General features: G+C 63.6%; 1 protein-coding gene across 1 annotated transcript; it reads right to left on the bottom strand.

Moving 5' to 3' along the window:
• Nucleotides 1–2,583: 2,583 nt before the first annotated feature.
• DBH (dopamine beta-hydroxylase) lies at nt 2,584–22,431 on the bottom strand. Its single transcript, XM_047829406.1, has 12 exons — nt 22,114–22,431; nt 19,460–19,606; nt 17,601–17,858; nt 16,511–16,687; nt 15,748–15,850; nt 12,395–12,561; nt 9,360–9,503; nt 8,926–8,964; nt 8,202–8,261; nt 4,612–4,739; nt 4,073–4,232; nt 2,584–3,144 (listed from the first exon to the last, which is right to left on the bottom strand). The coding sequence occupies exons 1-12, from the start codon at nt 22,429–22,431 to the stop codon at nt 3,013–3,015; spliced, it is 1,833 nt and encodes a 610-aa protein (XP_047685362.1). The 3' UTR covers nt 2,584–3,012.
• Between the last annotated feature and the right edge of the window lie 254 nt (nt 22,432–22,685).

Raw genomic sequence — 22,685 nt, 5'->3', positions numbered from 1 at the left:
CAGTTTCTCCGTCCGCACGACAGGCTGGGGGGGCGGGGGGGCGGGGGCCGGGGACCAGGAGAGCCATTGGCAGCTGGGGGAGCCTGTCCCTGCGGGGCATTTGGGGACCTGTGGGAGCATTCTGCTGGTCACGATGGGGGGCGCTGCTGAGGCTTTGCACGGGGTGGGGTGGGGGCCCAGGAGGCCAATGCTTCTGCAGCGTGAAGGACGATCCGGCTGCTCTTTGCAGAGCCAGCCGGGGCCGGGCCCGCTGCGGCCCATCGGGCGTGTGTCCCCCCCTCCCCACCGCTCAGTGAGGCTGGTGCTGTCTGGGACCGCAGCCCCGGGGGACAGCGCAGCCCGGGGGAACCTGCTGCGATGAGCCAGTGCTCTCTATCCGTGCACTATGGCAGCCACGTGTAGCTGAAATGTGGCAGGTGTGACCGAGAACCCAAATGTTCTCTTGTATATCATTTTGATTCATTGAAAATTATGCTTGAATAGCCACATGAGGCCCCTGGCCACCGGGCAGCACAGCCCTGGAGCGTCCTGGGGCCAGCTCAGGCAGATACACCCTCTCTGGCTGGAGCCTGCAGACTGAGAACGTCCGCCCCCCGCGCCGCCCCCCCTCCGGACCCTCTCAGCATCAATCCTGCGTGAGCACACCTCGGCCTGGGACTCAGGTCGCTTCACAGCTGCCCGGTCATGCCACCTTCGCAGCCCCTGCCCCTCAATGGGCAGCAAGGGAGACGGGCCCAGAGAAGGAAAGCGGCTGGCCCAGGGCCACACAGCAGAGAGAGGAATGGGAACCCAGGCTGCTAGACCCTCACTCTTCCTCCACCGGACTGCTCAGAAGAGCCCCGAGGGTCATTCGAGGGACTTGGACCAAAGTAGTACCCTCGCCCTGATGGGCTGCTTTTAGGTAATAAACCATTTCTCCCAGATGCCCTTGCCGAGTCCTTGCGGGGCACAGGGATGGTGCCTGTTGCCCAAGGAAACGGAGGTGGAGAGGCCAGACTCTGCAGTTGACGCATCCGGGCTGGCTGCTGGGCAGCACGGCTCCCGCTGGGTGACCACAGCACCAAAGTGTCGGGCTCTGTGCCTCAGTTTCCCTTCCTGCCAACGGGAGCAGAAACAGCTATGCCGTGGGGTTGCCGGGCGGGCTGGCACAGAGCCAGTGGCACAGAGCCAGTGGCGGCTCTTAGCAAGAACGGGGGTGCAACAATCCAGGCGGGGCTGGATGGAGGGGCGGGGGCGGGGCAGGATGCACGCAGGGGTCCCTGCGGGAAGCGCACAACAGGCTGTCCTGGGGGCACGAGGCAGACGAGCCTGAGAGGGTGAGAGTGAGTGACGTGCTGGGGGGAGGGGCTGGCATCTGGGTGGCAGAAGGTTCTGGACGGGTGCGATTTCCCTATGGCCACTAATCCGCCGGGGACCCTGGGTGAGGCGTTTCTCCTCTGGGGAGATTGGGAGGCTCAAGCGCTGTGTTGGGGCTGGGGGCTCAGGAAGAAAGTGATGGTGGCCAGGAAGGGCCCAGTGGGTGTGAGGCTGGCTCGCCGTGGTCTGTGGGGCCCCCTGGCACCCTCTCCCACAGCCCCGGGCTGGCCAGGACCCTTGTCCCCGCTGGCAGTCATCGTGCTCAGAGGGAAGGGGTCTTCCCGGGCCTGGGTGTGCTCCAGGCCACCTTCCCGAGGCCCGCCCTTGCAGGGAGGGGCCTTCCCTCCACCTGTCATCCCAGACTATAAAGGTGACAGAGGGCCGGCCTGCCCTCCAGCCTCCTTCGGGAGATCATGCCCTGTGACTTACAGCGCGGGGAGTCATGATTTATACGACACAATGCAGTGTCTGGGCCCGTTTGTTCGCGTCTATAATGAAATGGCTCTCAGAAGGAGAGGCCGACGGGTTCTGAGCGGGGCGGACCGGGAGGCCTATCCATCACCCTCTTGCTCCCCTAGAGGCCGTGCAGCGTTTTTGCTGAACTGGCTGAACAGAGCCAAATCCGTTAGTCCCTGCAGAAACCATCAGGGAGCCAAATGCGGCCTCAAATGGGAGGCAGCGCAGAGGGGACGAAGGTGGAGACTGGCCCAGGACACGTGGGGCGCGTACCGGCTCCTCCAAGGGCAGAGCGCCCGCCGTGGAAAGGAGGCTCAGATGAGGCCTCCTCCCGTGGGGGCGGTGCCCCTAGGCGCCGGCCTGCGTGTGAGTTTCATGGTCTCGCTCACCCAACGGCATGGGCCCCATTTGCTAGATGAGGAGACTGAGGCTCAGGGAGGTGGAGTGACCCACCCCAGTCCCACCTCCACCGCAGGCCTGACTCCAGAGTCTGCTCTTTCGGCACGTGTCCCACAGCCACCGAGGAAAGCAGCCGGGGCTGATGACTCCACCTCCCCAAGGAGCTGGCACCCAGATCCCCGTCTGGGTCTCTGCCGACTCATCTCTCAGTGCTGGTGAGACTTGTTAGCATTTCCCTTTAGGTGGGCGGAAATATCTGTTTACCCTGGGAGAGAGCAGTCTCCCCAGGCAAATGTCTAACTAGCTAAGTGGCTGTCCTGCCTCCGTGGCAGGGAAGACGCCCACTGTGACAAAGGAGCCACTCTGCAGGGAAACGTTTAAGTAGCACGTGTACCCAGAGCGCACCAACACAGATCGCCATCCACGGGGGCTGGGGACGTGGGGGTCGTGTCAGGGGGTCTGCCCCGCAGCCAGGACCAGCCCCTCTCGGCGAGGTAGGTGGGGCTTTGGGGGCACTGGACTCTAGGCCACCGAGGGGGGTGTGGAGAAGGCCTTGGTCACCCCCAGTCCCAGGTGGGTCAACAGGGGACTCTCACGGGACCCTCTCCGCATGCAGGGGATCCTTGAGGGGCAAACACTAGAATGGACCATGGTATTAGGCGGGGGGGGGGGGGGGGGTGGGGGTGTCGGCCCTGCCCATTCATCCTGGGCACACGGGGGTCTTCACAGAGTGGGGGTGCACAGAGCTGGTGTGATCCCACAGCCGTAGCATGGAGTGGGGAGTGAGAGATAGTCCCCCACTCAACCTTTGCCCCCACCAATGTTGACCACAGTGTGGCTGGAGGGGCTCTGATCCTGGCTGGCTGGGCAGTGAGAGGTGGGCTCTTCTAGCTTGGAGATGATCTCAGGCAGAGGCTGCCGATTCCATTCACCCTGCAAGGAAAGGACCAGGAGGTAAACTGAGGCTGGAGGGGTGAGATGGGGCACCGCCTTCCCAGCCACTTTTCCCCATGACCTCTTGGGCTCTTGCCCTCAAGTTCACCTTATCCCAACCCAACTCACTTTCCTTCCCTCCAGTTGGAGTCACCCCCGTCCCCACCCCACACCGACCGCCTGTCCCTCACTTCAACTGTCACCCAGATGAAGCAAAATCAGAGGCCCTGGGTGTAGGCTGAGTTTTTAGCCCCTCCTCTCCAACAAGGCTGCACCAGATGCCACGTTTTCAACCACATGAGATGTCCACGCCGCGTCTCTCTCCCGAGCCAGCATCAACCCCGCCCTCGGTGCCGGGAATGTTTGATTCGGCAGTTAATCTGGCTCCGAAGGGCAGATCTGCCTCCCAGACTTGCAGGCTCGCAGACCTTTCCACACCCCACCCTGCACCGGCCCGGCCTGCACCGGCTCGCTCTCTGCTCTCGGGAATAAGGGAGATGCCCTTGGACCCCAGCGGGCCCCACACAAGGAGGCCCCACCAGCTTCAGACTGTTTGGCTTCTCGCCTGCCCCTCCCCCCTGCCCCTTATTTCTGGGCTCTGGGGGCGTGGCTGGTGCCCCACTCACACCACCAAGACAAGCCCCGGGGTGTGATGTCGCCTGGGAGAGGGCCATCAGGCCGCTCAGCCTCCCCGCTGCAGGCCCTCTGTCTGTCTGGGCCCGTCTGCACCACCGGGTTCGGAGGGAGCGCTTTTTGCCAGCTCCTTGGGGCGCAGCCCATCGCTCCCTCCCGGGGTCCTCGGCGGGGCCTGGGGCGCACAGGGGCAGTACCGGGGGACCTGCCGCCGGGCGGGGGTCGGAAGGTGTGAGGGTGTCGCCTCGGGCGGGTGGCCTGCTCCCTGCGGCTCCCCCGCCCCCCACGCACGCACCTGGAAGCGGACAGCCGAGGACTTGTTGCAGTGCATGGAGATGGGGGCGAAGCCGTACAGGGCCCTGAGCACGTCTCGATTGAAGGAGTTCCAGGGAACCGCGGCAAACTGCTCAGGGACAGAGGCCTGGGGGCAGGTGCACACTTCCTCACCATTGAACCTGGTGGGGGGAGGGGGGAGAAGTGCGGTGGGGCCGATGGGGTGGCGGTGGGTGACTCCCCCCCCCCCCCCGACAGGTGGACTCAGACCGCCTCCTCCCCGACCCTGCCGCCTCCACGCCAAGCGGGGGCCGGGAACGGCCGCTCCAGGGTTGGGCCCAGAGGGTTCCTCGGGCCAATTCCAGGCTCAGCAGGACAAGAGGACGGGGATCTATCAGTGATGCCTGCCCCGGGCCCCTCACAGGGCAGCACGTGCTCCCAGAACTCGGCCTGGATTGCTCACCCTTCCCCAGCTGCCTGACGGCGGAGGGGGGGGGGGGGGTCCTCCGCCGCGCCCGGGGACGGGGACCCCAGGCAGGCACACTCCCGTGGAACTGTCACCTGTTCACCAGGTGGAAATACTCCCGCAGGAAACCCGGGTCCACGGTGCTTTTGCAGAGCTCCAGCTGCGTCTGGGGGTAGTAGTGTACGTAGTTGACGCACATCTCCTCCAGGATACCAAAGCCCCCCTGCGAGACGGGGAGGATGCCCGTCAGGACCGTTGCCTCGTGGGGCGCCACCACCGCCGGCTTCCGGGCCTGTTCACCGCCTTCACTGGCTGGGGCACAGCACGGGTGGTGTTCCGAGTGAGCAAAGTCCCTGCCTTCTGGGGATTCCCTGTCTCCCTTGACGGGACAGACAGACAAGCAAGCCCGCCGGTGGCCACGAGTGTCAGGAAGAAAAAGACCACGGGGTGAGGACACGGGGGTGTCAACGCGCCCATTTTATGGATATGGAAACTGAGTCCCGGGGAAGGTAAGGGGCAAGGCCTGAGTGGACACGACCTCCCAACCTCGGCTGAGGAGGGGTCCCCTTGCCAGCGGGAGCCTGGGGACAGAGGACAGCGGGGAAGAACTCCCCTCGCACCGTGCAACCCTCAGCTCTGAGGCGGGGAATGGCGGCCTCCCAGGGCCACCCTGCGGCTTCGTCGTGTGGGAGGGGGCAGAGAGGGGACAGAGTGGGTTCTTCCGGCCGCCTCGGGCTTCAGGCCCCTGGCCCGGTCCCTGTTCTTACAGCCCAGACCCCGGAGGAGCAGGAAGCAGGCGGCCGCGGGGAGCGGGACTGGAGGAGAGGCTCCGTGTGGCGGCGGTTCCACAAGACAACGGCCAGCCCAGACCCCGGCGGGCCGCCCTGGCCACCTGTGCCGTGTCCTGGGCTCCCTGCCCCTTGTGCATGTTGATGCGGGCCTGGCGGGGGGTGCGGCGTGTGGCGGGCGGGGGCGTTTGGGGAAAGAGGGGCTCTGCTCCTTGGCAGTAGAAACGAAGTCTGCACAGAGCCCAGCCGAAGGCCCGTCTCAGCCCCGTCCTGGTGTGGACGCCGCTCTCGAGGAGGTCAGCGCGTTCACACAGGAAATTTCCTGTGAGCTGATCTGCCTGGCTCCCGGGCGGCCCCCACCGGACGGTGTTACCTGTGTTGTTCTCTGGTTCCCCAGGGCCCCGGGGGCCCTGAGTGTATCGCCTGGCCTGGCCGCAGACGGGGAGGGTCACCTCTCTTGTCCAGTCCCAGAGCCCCCTCGCACGCCGCGCCCCGGGACGGCCAAAGAGAGTCCTGACCCCGGAAGGCTCTGCTCATGCGAGCCCTCCCTTCACCTTCGCCTCAGGATGGAAATCACATCCCAAAGCCCCTGTCTCTCCGGTGCGGGCCAGACTGTGAGTGCCTGCTGGGAGCTGTCAGCTGCCTTGCTCCTCGGTCCCTCTGGGGTGATGACAGTGGCGGTTGAGAGGAGGGAGTGGGGCAGCTGGGGCCTCGGCTCAAAGAACTTGGCGTCTGAGACATCAGGGGTGGCCTGGCCTGAACATCCTGGGATGGGACGCCAGTTGACCTCGAGGAGGCGGGTGGGGCAGTGACCATGGCCCTTGCAGAAGTAACACTGGGTGTGGGTGGGCCTGGGGGGTCCCCTTCACTGCCCCGCCCTGGCCCGCGGCCCCGGCAGGCCCACCTGCGGAATGGGGAGATACTGCGGTCCTGCCAGGGGCTTGGCTCATCGTACAAGAGCTCAGAGCTCTGTAGGGTGAGGCGGCCCCTGTGAGCTCAGCGGCCGGACCAGCCCTGCTGCCTGTGGGGCCGAGGGCCCTTGGCTGCTCCCCCAGCACTGTCTCCCCCTGGAACCTCCCCACAGGGTCCTGGGGAGGCTTAGAGGGTCCCTAAGCTCGGACAGGGTGAGCCGTGAGACCCAGCCCGCCGTGTGGAGAAAGCAGTCCTGTTAGCAACTGTTGCTCTACGTACTGAGCCCCTCCTCGAGACAGAAGCAGCGGCTGTGGGGTTCAGGCCAGGGCCGTGTGCCTGCCAAGGTCTCCTACTCCCCGAGTTTATGACCATGGACCCGGAGAAGCTGTCGCCCCAAATCCAGAGGGAGGGAGGGAGGAATCGTGCCTCAAGCGCATTGCGGGCACACGGCCGGTTATCAGCTGTGTGACCTCCGACAAGCGTCTTCCCTCTCTGAGCCCCAGCTCTCACCTGTGAGAACACAGAGCCCCCTCCCTTGACGACCGGTGGGAAAAACAGTGACATGCTACCCCTGGGTACATCTCGGAAGAACCCCGAGGACGTGACGCTGGGGGCAAGACGCCCGTCAGGGAAGAGTGCGGATGACATGACTACGTTTACCTGAAGGCCCGGGGTGAGCAAACCCACAGAGGCGGAAGGCAGGACGGGGGCTGGCGGGGCTGGCGGCTAAGCGGACAGGGTTCTTTTTGCAAAGAGGACACGTTCTGACCTCGACGGCGCGGGTGGTTGCACGCAGCTGCGCCGAGCCCCAAAAGTCACAGGACGGCACGCTTTACATGGGCGAATTGTCTGGCATGTGAAATACGTCTCGATAAAGCCGCAAGTGGGGTGCCCTGGGGGGGGGGGCTGGAGCCCCAGGTCTGTTCCTCCGGGAGCCTCGAGGTTCTCGGGATGCTAACGGCGGCCGGGGGGGGGGGACCACGGTGACCAACAAGACAATTAGCAAAGCCGTGTTGGCCGGCGGTCAGCTTGCCAGGACAGCCCCGGTCGATGCCTGCCGAGCACACGTGACTATTAACAGCACTGGCTTCCAAACTCTACAGAGTGCGCCGGCCGGGTGACGGTGTCGGGGACCTGCGTATGGCCACCCACCACACAGCCAGCCCTGAAGACGGTGTCTCCTCCCGGGCCACCCACAGTGCAGCCCAAATGCATCCATCCACACCCTCGCCCGGCAGAGCCAACCCCACACCTGCACGGACTTGTCTTTGCCAAAAAGCCCCGACGGGAATGGCGTGAAAATTAGTGTTTCTGCGGCCCGTTTATTTTTGCCCTCAACAGTCTGCAGGCTCGTCACCTAAGGTCCGGGGGTGTTCTCAGTCCTCGGGGGCCTTCCCCAGCCTCCCTCTGCCCGGGCACTCGGTCACCTTCCCCCGCCCCCACCTCCCCCCCTTACCTACTCGACGAGGCCCCCCTGGCCCTGGCCCCTGGGCCCTCCCTGTTCTGGGTTTTAGTGTTTATTCCAACTCTGCCTGTCTCCCTGGGTGATGGAGCTCCGCACAGACAGGGATCAGCCGCACGCCCGTCTCCCCGGCGTCCGCACACAGGTGCTGATGTGTCTACTGCAGAGGCTCTCAAACTCAGGCAGGCGTCAGAGTAACTTGGGGGTGCTTCTTAAACCGGAGATGGCCACATGTCACCACCCAAATTCCGACTCAAGGTCTGGAGTGGAGCCTGTGAGTTTTTGCTTCTACCAAGTTCCCAGAGGGGCCTGGCCGAGGGACCCCTACCCCGAGAACCGCCAGTTTACCGAATGAATGAGGGGCAGCACACCCTGCCCTCCGGCAACCTACGCTCTAGGTAATGAGTTAAGACTTATCCTCCCGAAAGGGTAGAAAGCCCCGAAAGGGACCGCCCCCCCACCGCCCTGCTCCGGCTTCACACGTTCCGTGAGCAGGCAGCAGGGAAAACTCAGCGCGACTTACCACGGTGGCCAGCTCCCTGTCTTCTGTGTTGTACGTACAGGAAGTGACGAGCATGTCCCCCTGGGGAGCCGAGCCAAGAGACGCTCATCAGCACCTGTGCGCTTGGGGGTAACAGGTGCACCGGGCTGCTCCCACGTTTGACCAAACCCCCACCGGAGGAGAGAAAGGCACGAAGGCACGTGTCATGGTCCGCAGTCATCCATCAATTACCGAGGAACCTCAGGGTGGCCTCCGGGCCCCCCACACGTGAGGGTCAAAATCTGGGTGTTCCCAGGGACTGACTGCCCATTGGCATTGGCTTCTGCGCCCCTCAGTACCCAGGTCACAGGCAGGCAGGACTGTTGTGCGGACCGGTTGCTCACGTCACAGCCCATGGGTGAACTGGGGCAAGCCCCGGCCTGAGCCTCGGCTCCCCTTCTGCATGATCAGGGGCCCCACCAGCGACCCCCATGCCTTTGTCTTTCCCTAAAGCTCAGGGCTTGTTGCTGGCCGATCAGGCATGTTGCCTGTGCACCAGGCCCCCCGGGGCTGCCTGCGCCGGGCCCTCTGAGGCTTCGGTCACGTCCTGGTGGACCTCACCGTGGGATGGCCCCAGCCCCCGCCTCGCGTGGACGTGCTTCTAGAAGTCCTCACATGGCCCGTGCCGTCCTTTGTGCCTTTCTCTCCTCCCGTGGGGGGGCACCCCCAGCCCTCCCCGCCTCCCCGTTCCTGACTGGGCACTCACCGGGCGCACGGACACCGTCTTCTTCAACATGCGGATCTCCTGGGTGGGCGGAGGGGAGAGTTCAGAGGGCTGCAGACCAGCTCCCAGCCACCTCTCCTCTGCAGCCCTCTGGGGCCGTGCTCCCAGCCCCTCGGGGGGGAAGCCAGGACCGGTCAAGTGTGGCCTCCAGCCAGAAAGGGTTTAGCCCCAGAAGGTGGTATTTCGGGACAGACTTTAGCATCGTAAAGCCACATGGCAGAATCTGCCACCAGAGTCCCTCCCTTGGATTGAACCCCCAAAGGGGAGGGGCTGGCCGCTGTGAGCTCTCAGGTGTCTGGCCTGGCCCAGGGTGAGGAACCCGACATGGGCATGCTCCGGTGGCCGTGGGAGACAGAAGGGGAAACAGGCCCCCAGCCCGGGCACCGAACGGGCCCCGCGGGGCGGGCGGCCCCTACCTGGAAGTGAGGGCTGTAGTGGTCGTCCCTGTTCACAATCTCCATCTCTCGGCCGTCCCGGACCAGCACAGTGACCACCTTCCTCCCCGTCAGGTGTGTATGGAGCTGGGAGGCGAAGATGTGGATCCCTGAGGGAGGCAGGGCCTGCAGGGGGGGGCGGAGCGGGGGGGGGGCGGGGGGGAGCAGGGTCAGAGCCCGGCACGCGGGGGACCCTGCCACCTGCCCTCGTGCTGACCGCTGGCCCGGATCGCGGGCCGCGGGACAGCGACACCACCGAGCCCGCGTCCCCAGAACGTCTGCCCTGCCCAGCCTCATCTTTCTCCCTGGACGGTTGAGTCCCCATCAGGAAACTCCGTAGGGAGGGAGCTGCCCGCAGAGCGGTGTCACGGTCACAGCCCTGGTCTTCCAAAGCAGCTGTCTGCAAGAGCCTGCAGAGGCTCGTCAGGGGACGCAGCCGGCTTCCTTCTTCGAGCCCCTGAAGGCCACTGCGTCCACTTTTCATGCACTCAACAGACTTTAAGGGGAGCGCCCGGCGGGCAGGGGGCCACCCGGGTGAGCACAGTGGGACCCCCCCCGGCTCGGCGGGCTCGGGGCCGGTGCTAGGCGGTCCCGTCCAGCGCCCACCGGGCACCAGCATCAGCAGCTGCTCTGTGGCACGACCCACGGGAGACCTTCCCCTGCTTCACGGTCACGCTGTCTTCCGGCCGTGGCACTGACCGCCGTGGCACTGAGAGCAGAGGCCGTCGGCTGGCACTCAGAAGGGGCCTCCAGCCCTCACATCGAGACGCCTGCCCTCCCCGTTGAGGCGTGAGGGGACTTCCCAGAGGAAGGACGCTCTCCCTGACGTCACGTGGACTTGGCTTCGACAGAACGTTTCCTCAAACGGTTACACGTGTGAAGCGTTTTCCCCACCCGCCGTCTCCCCGACGGCACCCCACCGTGCTCCGCTCTGCTCCGTCCACACTGTTGGCGGCTCGGGGGCTCCTGCCGCCGTGGCTCTGTCGCCGAGCGACCCCAGGCTGCGGAGATTTCTGCCCGTCGGCTGATTTCACCTCGTGCTTTCCCTCTCGCCCTCCACCTGCTGCTGTCCTGCCCTTGGCATCTTGGAAACTTCCGGCCCCCGCTCAATGACTTGAGGCTGGGAAGGCTTACAGCCACGCCTGTGACAACTGGGAGCCTCCGCTTGCTTGCGGGACCCTGGGTTTCTCTCCCCGCGGCCACAGAGGCTGGTCGCTCGCCCGGGGGCCTGTGGTCTCGAACGCTATACTTTTTCTTGCCTTGTCCGTCTGGACGAGGATATGTCGACCACACCGGCCTTTCAGCTGCCGAATTTATGCCCCTCGGTGATGTGCTAAAGGAGAGACAGGACCAGACTCCGTGGAGACCCTTCAACAGGTTTTCCACATCATGCGATTTTCAGAAAAAAAATGTACTATTTGAAGGGGAGGAGGGGCAAACTGAGTTTTTCTCTCCTGGTGGTAAAGTTATCTGGAGGCTGGTCTACATTCCCAGGAAGGACGCTCTCCCTAATGTCACGCAGACCTGGTTTCGACAGAACATTTCCCAAAACGCTGGCTAGAGGCATTCTCCAGAGGTCAGAGTGCCACGGGGCCACTTGCCCTGGTGCGTCCTCAGTGGGTCACGCCCCAGGCCCACGCCTGGGGCCACAGGGCGCCTCCAGTGGCAGGAGGAATCACCGACGGGAGCTCCGGGGGTGCTGGCAAGAGTGCCAGATGCTGGTCTCAGAAAAGAAGAAACCGATCGAGGCTGATGGCTCGATCTCTCTTCGGCTCGGGGAGCCCACGCGGAGCACAAGTCCACGTGGAGAGCCAGCTCGCTGGGGAGACACGCGCGCCCGATGCCACGTCGCAAAGCAGCCCGCTGCGGTGGCCACAGCTCTGCAGGTCAGACCCACGCGCGCCTCCGCGCCGTGCACCTGCTGGGACTGCGGCCCCGGCCCCCGGCTCCTCGGCTGCAGGGCGTGGCGGTCAGCGCTTACCCAGCGGGGCGCTGTGGGAAGCCAACGGTGTGGCGGCATTCGCCACAGACAGAAAACAAAAAGAACCCCGGCAACAAATCTAAGACGAGCCAACAGCCCGCTAGGGAAACAAAGTTGTGAGCAGATGTTCACAGGAAAGAACGCGGCGGACGAGACGAATGAAAAGACCCTCACCATCAAGCTCTGCAAAGAGTCGGGGAAATTCACGCTCAACAGTGAAGCGTTCTTCCAAGTGACTGGGGAGATATTGAAAATATTGATAACGTGGCGGGGGTGGGGGGAACAGATACGCTTTCTGGAGGGCACTTTGTGAGATTTATTCAAATTCAAGCTCACGGCCTCTGTGCGGGGCGTCTTCTGGACTCTACCTGAGAAAACGTCTTCCTGGTGTGCAAGGACGTCCCAATAGCCTTCTTCTCATCGCCGGTGAGAAGTCGGCAGGGGTCTGCACACGGGCGGCTAGGGAGCAGGTGGACACAGGCGGGGCCGGACGAGGCAGGGGAGCGCCGAGGGCGCAGAGCCTGGGAAGGCGCCGCCGCTCCTTTGGAAGCGAGGTCCCCACCGCCTGCTCCGGCTCTACGTGCCGACCTGCGCCCCACCCGCCCTCGCACGGCCCCGAGATCGGTGCCCCCTGGCCGCAGCGGTCTGGCCCTGGTGAGGTCCACAGTGGAACCACGCTGGGCGAGGGCATGTGGCCGCCAAAAGGCAAGTGAGTGGCAGGACACACGTCTCCTATCCGGTCTGTTTGCTTTTAGACAGCACATATAAGGGCACGTCGCAGTTTATAGTCTGGAAGGACACAAGGGAGCCGAAAACGGGGTGTCTGGGGGAGGGGAGGGGGGCTTTATCTGCAGTACCCATGGTTTAGCGGTGAACGCACGTCTCTCTTATTCTCGGAATGAAAGCCTAGTTTTCAGCGCAGCGCGAGGAAGCGCTGGCCGGCACGTGCTGTAGACCGGGTGGGAACCGCCCGTGGGACCCCAGCCAGGGGAACCAGGGCGAGGGAGGGTGAGGTGCCCGGCCCAGCCCCGCTTACCAGCTGGGTGCACTTGTCCGTGCAGTAGCCGGTGAGGACGAAGGCCGTCTCCCGCGGGGGGATGGCCATCACGGGCGAGTACACAAGCCCCAGCTCCATGATGCCCGCGTTGAAGCGACGTAGCGTGGCCGTGTAGTGCAGGCGGATGCCCGAGGAGTCGCGGCGGCCTGGCAGAAAGAGGGGCGCGGGGGAGCGGAAGGGCTCGCGGCTGCCCCTGCCGGTCGGCCCCGTGCTCTGGCTCCGGCAGCCCCCCCAGCCGCCCTCGGCCGCGCCCTGCACCCGCTCCCACACCTGTTTATGCCAGGCGTTGACGCGCTCTGTGCGACACCCACGTGGAGAGAAAGAGCCGTTGTTTCTATGAAAACTAAGTTGACGCTTTGGAAAGACTTGATAAAGGCGGGTAACGAAAACCAGCGATGCGTCAGTGGGGGGTGAGGCGCCCGCGAGATGTCTAGAAAGCTCGCAACGCCTCAGGCGGCTTTGCAAATGCTCTGATGCTCTCCGCCCCCCCCCCCCCCCCCCGGAGCCTCCAGCCCCTGGCAAACGCGGGCGAGCGAGGGCGTCCGCGTGTTCTAGTCGACAAGAAGAAGCCTCCCACTTTACTCCTTTGGTTACCACCCTGCAAGGTCAAGGCAGACCCAGGGCTTGCGCTGAGGGCATCACAAAACGAGAGCGGGAGGGTGGGGCCCTGGAGCAGGGCAGGCGTTGGGCTCACGCACGATCCCGGACTCCCCTTGGCCGACAGTGTGCTGTTGTCTCAGACAAGTCACCGTCCTTCTCTGGGCCTCTCTGGGCTCAAATTCAAGAGCCTCCTCCAAAGGAGAACTCAGGGCTTCTGCCCATCACTGTCCAGCCACACCGGCCCGTTCTTCTTGCGGTTTGCTAATTGCACCGTCCGTGAGGCTCCCCGGGCAGGCCTCCCAGCGGTCACATGAAACTGATGGTCAGAGGTCAGGGATGCTGGCAGCCACAGTGGCCTCCAGGAGCCCCTGCTCTACCCCTGCCCGGAATCGGTCAGCCGAGGCCCCACGTATGTCAGGGCAGAGCCCTGGGCCAGTCCCACGGGGGGGAGGGGGGGGAGGGGGGAATAAGGGGGCGGATGTGGCTCCACCCCTCAGAACATACTGCAGAGCTGGGACATGGGCAGAGGAGCCCATGTCACTGAAGAATCATCCGCCCCGATTTATAGATGAGGAAACTGAGGCTCGCAGCCTGAGCTGGAGACCCTGCCCAAGATCGCAGGCCGGGAGAGTGTCGGAGAGGGACCTGAGCCCGGAGCATTGCCAGGGGCCGTGGACTCACTGCTCATTCACCCCGAGGTGGGGCCAAGATCGCCCCTCTTGCCTCCGCCTCCCCCTGCCCTACTCCCGGCCCCCCCCCACCCACCGCCCCATGCAATGTCCAAACTCAGCCTCTGTATCTCTGGGCTGGTTACATCAGAGGATAATAATAACAAGGGAGATGCCATTGGTTAAAATTCAGATGGGGATTAAATAATGAAATAATTGTGGCATTTTGATATTTATAGAAAAGCGGCCCATCTCCAGATTTGTGAAGTGACTGAGCGTCCTTATATTTGGCAAAGGATCCATAAATATAACCAGATAATCAGGAAGAGACAGACCTCCCTGACGCTTAAGGAGTTTTCAAAAATCCATTTGCTTTCAGGTTTAAAATGAGCAATAAATCCCATATCATGCTAAAGCCCGAGCTGACTTATGCCCTGCTCTGTGCGCACTATAGATAATTCCGGGGGTGGCAGAAAGTGTTAGTTATGCCGCCAGGACGACGATCACTGGCAGCCGCTGACGGAGCACATCCCGGTGCCCACGTCCAGCGGGGGCCGCAGGCCAGAGCTCTGCCAGCCTCAGGACAGCTGCATGATGGGGGGAGGGGTCCCCCGCCAGGGTCATGCAGCTAGAGAGGCACGGGCTGGGGCCCAGCCTGACGTTCCTGCTCTCATCTCTCAGACTATTCTGTTCCTCATGCACACAAATGAAAACAAGCATCCCTTAAAACAAAACCAAAAAAAAAGACAGAGAGCTAGAAGAACAGGGCTATGTGGCCGTATGGGGCAGAAGGTGCCGGGGCAGCAGAGAGGTGGAAACGTTTCTATTTCCGATGAGGCGGCAACTGGCATCGCCATCCTAAACATCCACACTGGTCGTCTGCCTGCAGGCACGGGGTGATCCAGCAGCCAGCGCTGCCCAGGGCAGACATCGCTGAAAAGCGACGGCACTGCCCGGCTGCGGCCCCGGCCAGCCTCGGGTGCCCTTCCAACAGGAGCCCCGTGCCTCTGCTGAGGGTCAGTTAGAGGAGCCCCCGTCACAGAACCATGTGGATAGAAAGTCTCACAGGCGTGCTCAGGCTGCAGCGTGCGACTGCTGTGTTGGGCTTCAAGGAGCAGGGGGAAGCTCCAGAAATGCCGCCCCCTCCCCCAAGCCAGGCACTCTTCCCTTGACCTGAAGATAGTCCTGGGGGCAGTGCCTCCAGCGGGCCGGCCGTCGCAGGGTGGGTGCTGGGCAGGGGCCACGCTGGCCCCGGAGTGGCCTGCCGTCCTGCCGGGTGGCCCTGTTCCGGCCCAGCCAGTTGTGGGGAGGGCAGAGGCATCGGGCCTGGATGCTGGAGGCCACCCGTTGTGGGGGGGGGGGGACAATTGGGGACAAGAGGCAGCTACTGGCCTGACAGCCTCAGAGAAGTGGGACTTCCAGCGAAACCGGGGACAGTGCTCTGGCCCGGGACCTCTCCTCACTGAGTCTGAGCCTATCGGCCCCACTACAGAGCGAGGACGGGGTGTGGGGAGGAGGGCAGGCCGCTGGACCGAACCAGTACCTAAGTGATTCCTTACAGCTCTGGAGTCCGCCCCACCTTGGCGGTTCAGGTGTGGGTCCAGCCACTGGAGGATACGTGGCTGAGGCCGCCCACGGTCCAGACCCAGACCTCCTGGCCCCTCCTGCCCACTTCGCGGCCCTGGTGGGGGTCCCTTCACCCTTCACCCTTCACCCCTGGGCCTTAATTTCCTCATCCGCAAATGGGCAAGAAACCTCTGCCTGCCTTTCCCAGAGGGTGGCTCTGGCAGTGGGTGCGTTCGAGAAAGATGGGGGTGCCGAGCCCCCACTGCGTGGGGTGCAGCGATGAGCCAGCCAGCCGGGGCCCCGTCCCGGGGAGCGCTCTGCCGTCACGGGAGAGGAGCAGAGGGAAAGGCGTGAGAGGCTGTCATGCCTCGATGGGGCGTCCGAGGAGGCTGGACCTCGGAGAGTAGGGTCACCCCCAGCCCCTCCCAGACTGCAGCTGGCTGAGTCCCGGCACAGGGACTCCCCGAGTCCAGGGAATGCACGCTCAGAGATCCGTACCTTGGATCTTCAGCGGGTTGTGGTAGTGAACTTCCAGACGGAGAAATCTGGAGGACCCGGCGCCCCCAAAGGCAAGGCCTGCTTCCTCCGGGTAGTAAAAGGCCTGCAGGGTGGGGGAAGGAGGTGTGCCAGGCGGTTTGGGCACCGCAGCCCAGACAGGCAGACCGGCGTCTCACGAGGGGCTCCCAGACGCGGGTCGGGGCAAACCCACCCACCCGTTGGGGCCTGAGCTGCGGCGTGGGGTGTCGGTGAGGCAGCAGGACCAGAACGAGGCTCTCCCGCTGACGGGCAGCTCATCACCAGCCCGCCCGGATGTCCCTATTCAACTCGGGGTCAGGAGTAGAGGGAGCCGGCGCCCCACGGCGAGCCTACCCCCCCCCCCCCCCCCCGGGCCCTGCGCTCGGCCCTGCCGCGCCCCCTGCATCGGCGGCGGGAGCGGCTGGCGGAAGCCCCTCGGTGCAGCCCGTGGAGGCCGCCAGCCAGGACCGCCCTGTGCACAACCCCACATCCAGCGGGGAAATGAGATCGGTGCCCACAAAGTGCCCACGCTCACGTCGTGCACTTTTGTAGAAGAGCCTTCCGGGCCCGAGAGCAGTGGGGGCACCGCCGGGCCCGGGGCTGACTTGGGGCGGGGGCCTCTCTGGCGGCCTCGCCAGCACCCTCTGGAGCCTCTCAGACGGAGAGGCCGGGGGACACAGGCGCGGAAGGGGCGGGACCCCAAGGAGCGCAGAGGCGGCCGGGAGAGGGGGGCGGGGGCACGCACCTTGGCACCCAGGGCCCAGGCGGCCAGCACGTGGCGGCAGTGATTGAGGCGTCCGGGCTTCATCTTGGAATCGCAGGGCCCGCTGAACTGGGGGAAGGTCTCAAACTGGGCGGCACACTGGAAGACCTCCATGTGGTGCACCAGGGCCTCGTTGCCCTTGGTGACAATGGGCTCATACTGGGGCGGGGGGTGGGGGGAGGACACTGAGCCCGGGGCGGCGGATGCCTGCCTGCTCACCCCCTGGTGGGGGCTCAGCTCCCCCCATGGCCCCTGCTTGCCCACCTGTAAAATGGAAGGGCTAAGGGAGGAGCTTCTGGGGCCCAGGGTTTTGAAGGTGGAGCCACCGCCCCGAAGCCAGTCAGAATCTTCCAGAAGCCCACAGAGACCTCCAGAGTGAAGGGAATAAGGACCCTGGCCAACCATTTCCTGATAAGGTGGGGACAGGAAGGCAGCTGTCCTGGGCAAGGACACAGAGACTGCCCTGAGGGCTCAGCCCGAGCCCAGGCGGACCGACCGGCCGGCCACCCCTGTGGGTCTTTGCGCACTCCCACAACCTCTCTGGGCTGTGCTTTCTCTGCTGGAAACAGTGGTGACAAAATACTACTGGGGAGAAGAGCGAGCCCCCCCTCCCCTCCCGCAGGGCCAGGAAAATAGGTGACAATCAGCCACTAACAGCCGCTATCCTCTGGGTGGGTGTTTAGAGCAACTGAGGTCTGAACTGAGCTGCTTTTTTGTGAGGGGGATGTGACCTGATAGACAGACAGACAGAATCAGTGTCCTTTGGTCCCGCCTAGGAAGTCGGGCCACAGGGGCCCGGGGCGGGTGGGCTGTGAGCAAGGTGACAGGAGGACAGGGTGACGGGGGGGTCAGAGCATGCTCGCGGCCGCAGGAAGTTCAGACTGTGCCTCAGGTTCAGGCGGGAAGAGGACATCGGGTTCAAGCTGAGCCGCGGACGGCTTTCCAGCACAGGGACGTCTCTGGACGTCCCTCCGAGGCCCCAGGTGGAAAGCAGAGCCGGGACGAGGCCCTGGGGCCCGGGCCGCCCGCCATGTGCCCTCCGCCCCTCACCCCCACCCCCACCCCCAGGTACCATGACGATGTGGTGCCGGGAGAAGCCGTCTGGAAGCTCAGTGATGTGGCACCAGTATGTGGTCAGCTGGTCGGGGATCAGGATGTCCGGGATGCGGATCTCCATGGCGTGCGTGTCCACGGGCAAGGCCGGGATGGGGAGACTGGGCTTTAACAGCTGTACCCTCTGCAGCCCCGTCTGCAGCCCCGAGGTGTTGATGGCCTCCAGCGTCCGGAACGGCTCCTCCAGGACCCCGTATACCAGGTGGACGGTGCCATCCTGCAGCCAAGACACCCAGATGCCCCAGAGCTGGGCTCCTTGGCACCCGGGGCCGGCCTGGCCCCTGTCCGCCTCACCTGGCGGGTGACACGCCCGGTTCGTGTCTCTGCGAGGCAGGGGTGTCTTTGAGGCTCCCCAAGGGACCGGCCGAGCCAGGCTAATCACCCACAGCCCGCAGCTTGCACCAGGCGTCACGATTCTCCTTTCCAAATACGTTCTAGCCTCGTCCTCTAGGCATCGGTTCAGCTAGCCACTGCTGGGCCAGACCAGCCGGCCCACCTCAGACATCTGTCCCCTCCACCGCCCCCAGGGTCACTGGGGTGGGTCATCACCTCCGGTCCCGTGAACAGCTCAGCGTGAGAAGTCAGCGCCCCCACGAAGAGACACAGACCAACTCGAGGCTTTGCCACAGAAACATTGGACTTGGAGAGCCGTGCCGTCCCGCTGGTCCTGGGCAGTGCAGACGCGGGAAGCTCCAGGCAGCACCGTGCCAGAGGTCACAGACAGACCCCAGGAGGCAGGGGTCTGGGCTTGACCTCCTCCCACCAGCTGCCACGAATGCAAGCCTGTCGCCACACGTGGCCTTCCGGGGTCTTCTGGGCGCCGGTGGGTGTTTTTGTGGGTTTGTATTCCTGACGGGTGGCCCGTTTGCTCTCTGAGTTTGCAGCCACCGAAACCTGGGGCCCCTGTGAGCTGCTCTCGCCAAAGAGCGTGTCAGAACTCCGGGCGGGAGGCCCCCCAACACCCAGCCCCGAAGCTCTGAGCTGAGTGCACGCGCACATCAGATGACACCCTGCAAAGTGCTTGGACAGGGTCCGCCTGTCCTCGTGTCGTCCGTGGGGAAGGCAGGTCAGGAGCGTGAGGACCCCGTGACCTGCTGGAAGGACACGGAGGACCCAGCTCTGTCCCACCATGCCGTGGGGCCCTGGGCAACTCCTTCCCCTGCCTGGCCTCGGTTTCCTTGTCTGGCACACAGACAGCCGGTCACTGCCGTAACGTAAAGTTTACACAAGGTGACCGAGGTCAAAGGGCGCTGGGGAAAATTCAAAGAATTTTGTCTTCAAGGCCAAGCGGGGTTGCTTTTCTGCAGTGGGTGTGTTGGAGCCGCATGAGAAGCCTATGGTGTTTCTGGACCCACTGTGGCTCTGAGCTCCTGGGCAGAGCTGGTGGGGTCTTAGAGGCCAGCCTGCTCTCTCCCCTCCCCCACACTTCACACACAGGTAAACCGAGGACGTCTAGGGGAGAGAGGGACCGGCCCCAAGCCTCACAGCCCGTTGGCAACAGGGCAGGTTGGGAAACCAGGTCTCCTGGGCTCTTTCCAGAATTCCACCTGAAGGTGATGGGCCAGGAGGAGAGAAAGGCAGGAGCAAGATCGTTCTGGTCCCACTTTGAGAGGCTTGGGAGCAGGACCCGCATCTACAACCCTGTTGGCTGGGTGTCAGCCAGGAATACTTCCTGAAGGGGTCAGAGGCTGATAACAGCGCTGGTCTCTCGTCCCCTCCCAGCTGCCTCGGAGATCCTTCCCTGGCTGTCTCTCTGCACGCTGCCCCAGGATGCGGGAATGCTCCACGATCTCCTGAGCACGTGGGGCCACCACCTACCTCAATGAGGTAATCCTTGGGGTCACAGGTGTCAAAGGGCCTCTTGAAGATCAGGCTCAGGCCTTCCGGGGTTCTCCACGCCCTCAGCAGCTGGTAATCCTGCTGGGAATCCAGGTGGATCTGTCCCCTCTGGTCACTCCAGGCGTCCTGCAGAGACAAGGACCGACCCTGAACACAAGGGGCTGAGCGGGAGGGCTAGAGCTCAAGGTTGGTTGCCCACAGTGTGGATCCCAGGGGTCCTCCTGGGTCTGGCGGGGGGGGGGGGGGGTGACTCCCACTTTGTGCGTCTGCCTAGAGATAGCAGAGTCATACTCCAATCCCACTCACTTCCTCTGCGCCTTGAAGCAGGGCTCTCAAATCCAGCCGGGACTCGGGGCGGCTGGTTAGGGACAGGGAGGTCTCCCCGCAGACCTCTGAGACCCCAGGGGACGGGGAGAGGGGGGATGAAGACTCGGGCCTCGGACACCCCAGTGCAACGTGACGGTGTGCCCGCAGAAGCCATCTCAAGTCAGAGTCTCAAACCTCTGGGTACACCCAGGAATCTATTGCTAAGAAGGCACCATGATTGGTGATGGGTGTCTGGGACACATACCGCTCCCCCCTACCCGTCTGCAGAGGGAGGGGCACGACAGCACGTGGAGACTGGGTCAGATGGGGGAGGCGAGGAAGAAACCCGCCGCGGGGGTTCAGGTGGCTCTCTCCTCCCGTGCCCTCCCTGACCTCACGCACCCCTGAGAGCGAGCACCCCTTCACTCACTGTGCCCCAGGCTTCTCACTCCCCTCGCCCAGCCCTGACCTTGCCTGGAGAGAGTAAGCTGAGGCCCAGGGAGGAAATAGGCCTGCGGCATTTTGCCCGGGCATTAGTGGGTGGCTGATCTGACCGAGCCCTGCCCTCCCCTCCCCGCACCTGCTTCCTGTGCACCTGACTCTCAGGTCTAGTCTTGCAGGCCAGTGCCGGGAAAGCAGTCACCTACAGAGGATGCTTGGAGGGAGGGAAGAGCCCGCCCCACCGGCCAAAGGCCTCTGTTCCCATTCGGGAACACCACGAGCCCTTGGCCTTGGAATTTTGTTTTTAACCGTGTCCCCAAACGTGTTTGCTCCATTTCCTTGAGAAGAAAAAGAAACCTGCAGAGAATTTTGCAACACTTCCCCTAGAGAAAAGCCCCACAGTGAAGTTCCTGCTAAGAGACACTACTAATTTGCAGGCCTAATTTAAAAAGCAGAGGCAGAAAGTTAGTGTATGAGAGTTCGGCTGGAAATCTAGACTGTATTTGTTGAACATACGGCTAACGGAGGAAAAACAAGTCTGGCATTTGTTTGCACAGGAGTTTGTTGTGCAAATTAATCTTGCAGTGGGGGGGGGGGGCACCCAGGCTCTCTTGGCAGCTGGCATCGCTGCCCCTCAAGGAGCTCTCGCACTCCTGATCCGGGGGCCCGGCTACTCCCGTTCAGAGCTGGGGTGCCCCAGGTCTTTCTTGGCCGTGACCCCTCCCCGGGGCCACCGAGCATCCTTACGGCGAGCAGACAGTGCAGCCCAGCAAACCAGATCTGGGCCCCAACCGGGCAACTGCACCCCATTCTGCCTGGGGGGCCCCTGCAGGTTCCCCCACTTAAACGGATTGAGAAAAACCCTCTGCTCACAGATAAAGACCTTAAAAAAAAGTTGCGGGGGACACCTGGGTGGCTCAGTCGCTGGAGCGTCTGACTTCGGCTCCGGTCACCATCTCACGGTCCGTGGGTTCGAGCCCCGCGTCGGGCTCTGGGCTGACGGCTCGGAGCCCGGAGCCCGCTTCCGATTCTGTGTCTCCCTCTCTGTCTCTGCCCCTCCCCCGTTCATGCTCTGTCTCTCTCTGTCTCAAAAATAAATAAACATTAAAACAAAAATTAAAACAAAGAAGTTAGACCCTCCTGTGTCTTTTTTTGTGGAGAGAGGTGGCTTTCATCCCCAGAGAGGCCCATCTGGGGCCGAGGGTGGGAGCGGTGGCTCAGGCCAGGGGCTGCCTCCATGCACCTTCACCTCCCTGGAGCTCGTCGAGGGCCCCACAGCCCCTCCATCTCCGCTCTGAAGGGAAACTTCCTCCTTCCTCTACAGTTTACGGTAAAAAATACGGGTAAATTTTGGAGGCGCGGAGTCAAGAGCACCACCTGTTTTGGGTCAGCTCGGTGGGTTTGTACCACACCTGGGCGGGGGGGCGGGGGTCCACACCTGCTCACTGCGTCCTCATGTGCAAGCTAGGTCTGTGGGTGCTTGATGCTGTGCTTGGCCACGTGCAGCCACCAGGCCCACAGGGTGTGCTGGGGGGGGGGGGTTGGTGCCGGTGGGGGACGCAGGCCCCACCCTCATCGGTGGGGGGCAGCGGATGCCTTCATCTGCTCGGCACGCGAGTGGCCGGTGCACAGGCATGCTGGCGCGCCGCGTCCTGTTTGGGGATGTGCGGTCAGAGACCTCAAGGGCGTCCCGTTTTGTCCTCGGATCGGAATCCCCGAGATGCCCGAGCTTGGGGCGTGGACTTGGCTAAGGTCAGAGTAAACAGGAAGGTAGAGGAGGGAGAGCTTCCTTGGCTGGGTTAAGAGAGGGGGTGAGTGCAGGGTGAAGGCCGGGCGGGGGCTGGGCGAGGACAAGGTCAGGCGCGCTGGGGTGCGGCACGACTTACCCCAAAGTAGGTGCTGTCTCCGTCGGTCCAGAGCACCACCAGGTCAGCATTTTCCAACTCGCCGCGGTCCGACATCCCAAACAGGACCCCGGCCTTGAGCTCCTGCACCAGGAGTTGGAAGTGGACCGTCTTCTGCGCGTAGCTAACATTCCAGGAAAGCTCCAGGGACCCCTCGGGATCCAAGGGTACTCGGTAGGGGAAGGGATTCTCGGGGGGGGCCGAGCTCTGCAGTGTGGCCACCAAGATGACCAGGAAGATGGCCACCACCGTGCCATACATGGACGCTGCCTCTCTCGTGCTGGGGCTGGGGACCTGCATGGCCGGGCGAGCTCGGCCGGCCCACTGGGACTTTTATGTCCCGGCCCTCCAGGGGGTGGGCCCAAGCTGCCCTGGTAATCGCATTTGTCTGGTAGGGAATTCAATTGTCCCGGTGACCCTCCCACCAGCCTGTGCCCCGGGGCACACCCTTGCGTCCCTGTCCCTCGCTCTCCTAATCGGCACTAATGACACATGGACATCATCAGCGGGAATTGAAGCCGACTGGCTGATTTCGCTCTGTCTGTATCGTCTCT

The sequence above is a fragment of the Prionailurus viverrinus genome, chromosome D4, assembly GCF_022837055.1.
Source record: "Prionailurus viverrinus isolate Anna chromosome D4, UM_Priviv_1.0, whole genome shotgun sequence".
In the NCBI taxonomy this organism is placed as follows: domain Eukaryota; kingdom Metazoa; phylum Chordata; class Mammalia; order Carnivora; family Felidae; genus Prionailurus; species Prionailurus viverrinus.
This window is presented reverse-complemented; position numbering and strand designations above follow the sequence as displayed.

What these genes read in the sequence shown, in the direction of transcription:
- DBH (XM_047829406.1), bottom strand. Translation starts at nt 22,431, where the DNA reads ATGCAGGTCCCCAGCCCCAGCACGAGAGAGGCAGCGTCCATGTATGGC. An exon ending in CGGACAAGTGCACCCAGCTG is followed by an intron (nt 9,504 to 12,394) that starts GTAAGCGGGGCT and finishes CCCCCCCTGCAG; the next exon opens with GCCCTGCCTCCCTCAGGGAT. An exon ending in ACAGGGAGCTGGCCACCGTG is followed by an intron (nt 4,740 to 8,201) that starts GTAAGTCGCGCT and finishes CCCGTCTCGCAG; the next exon opens with GGGGGCTTTGGTATCCTGGA.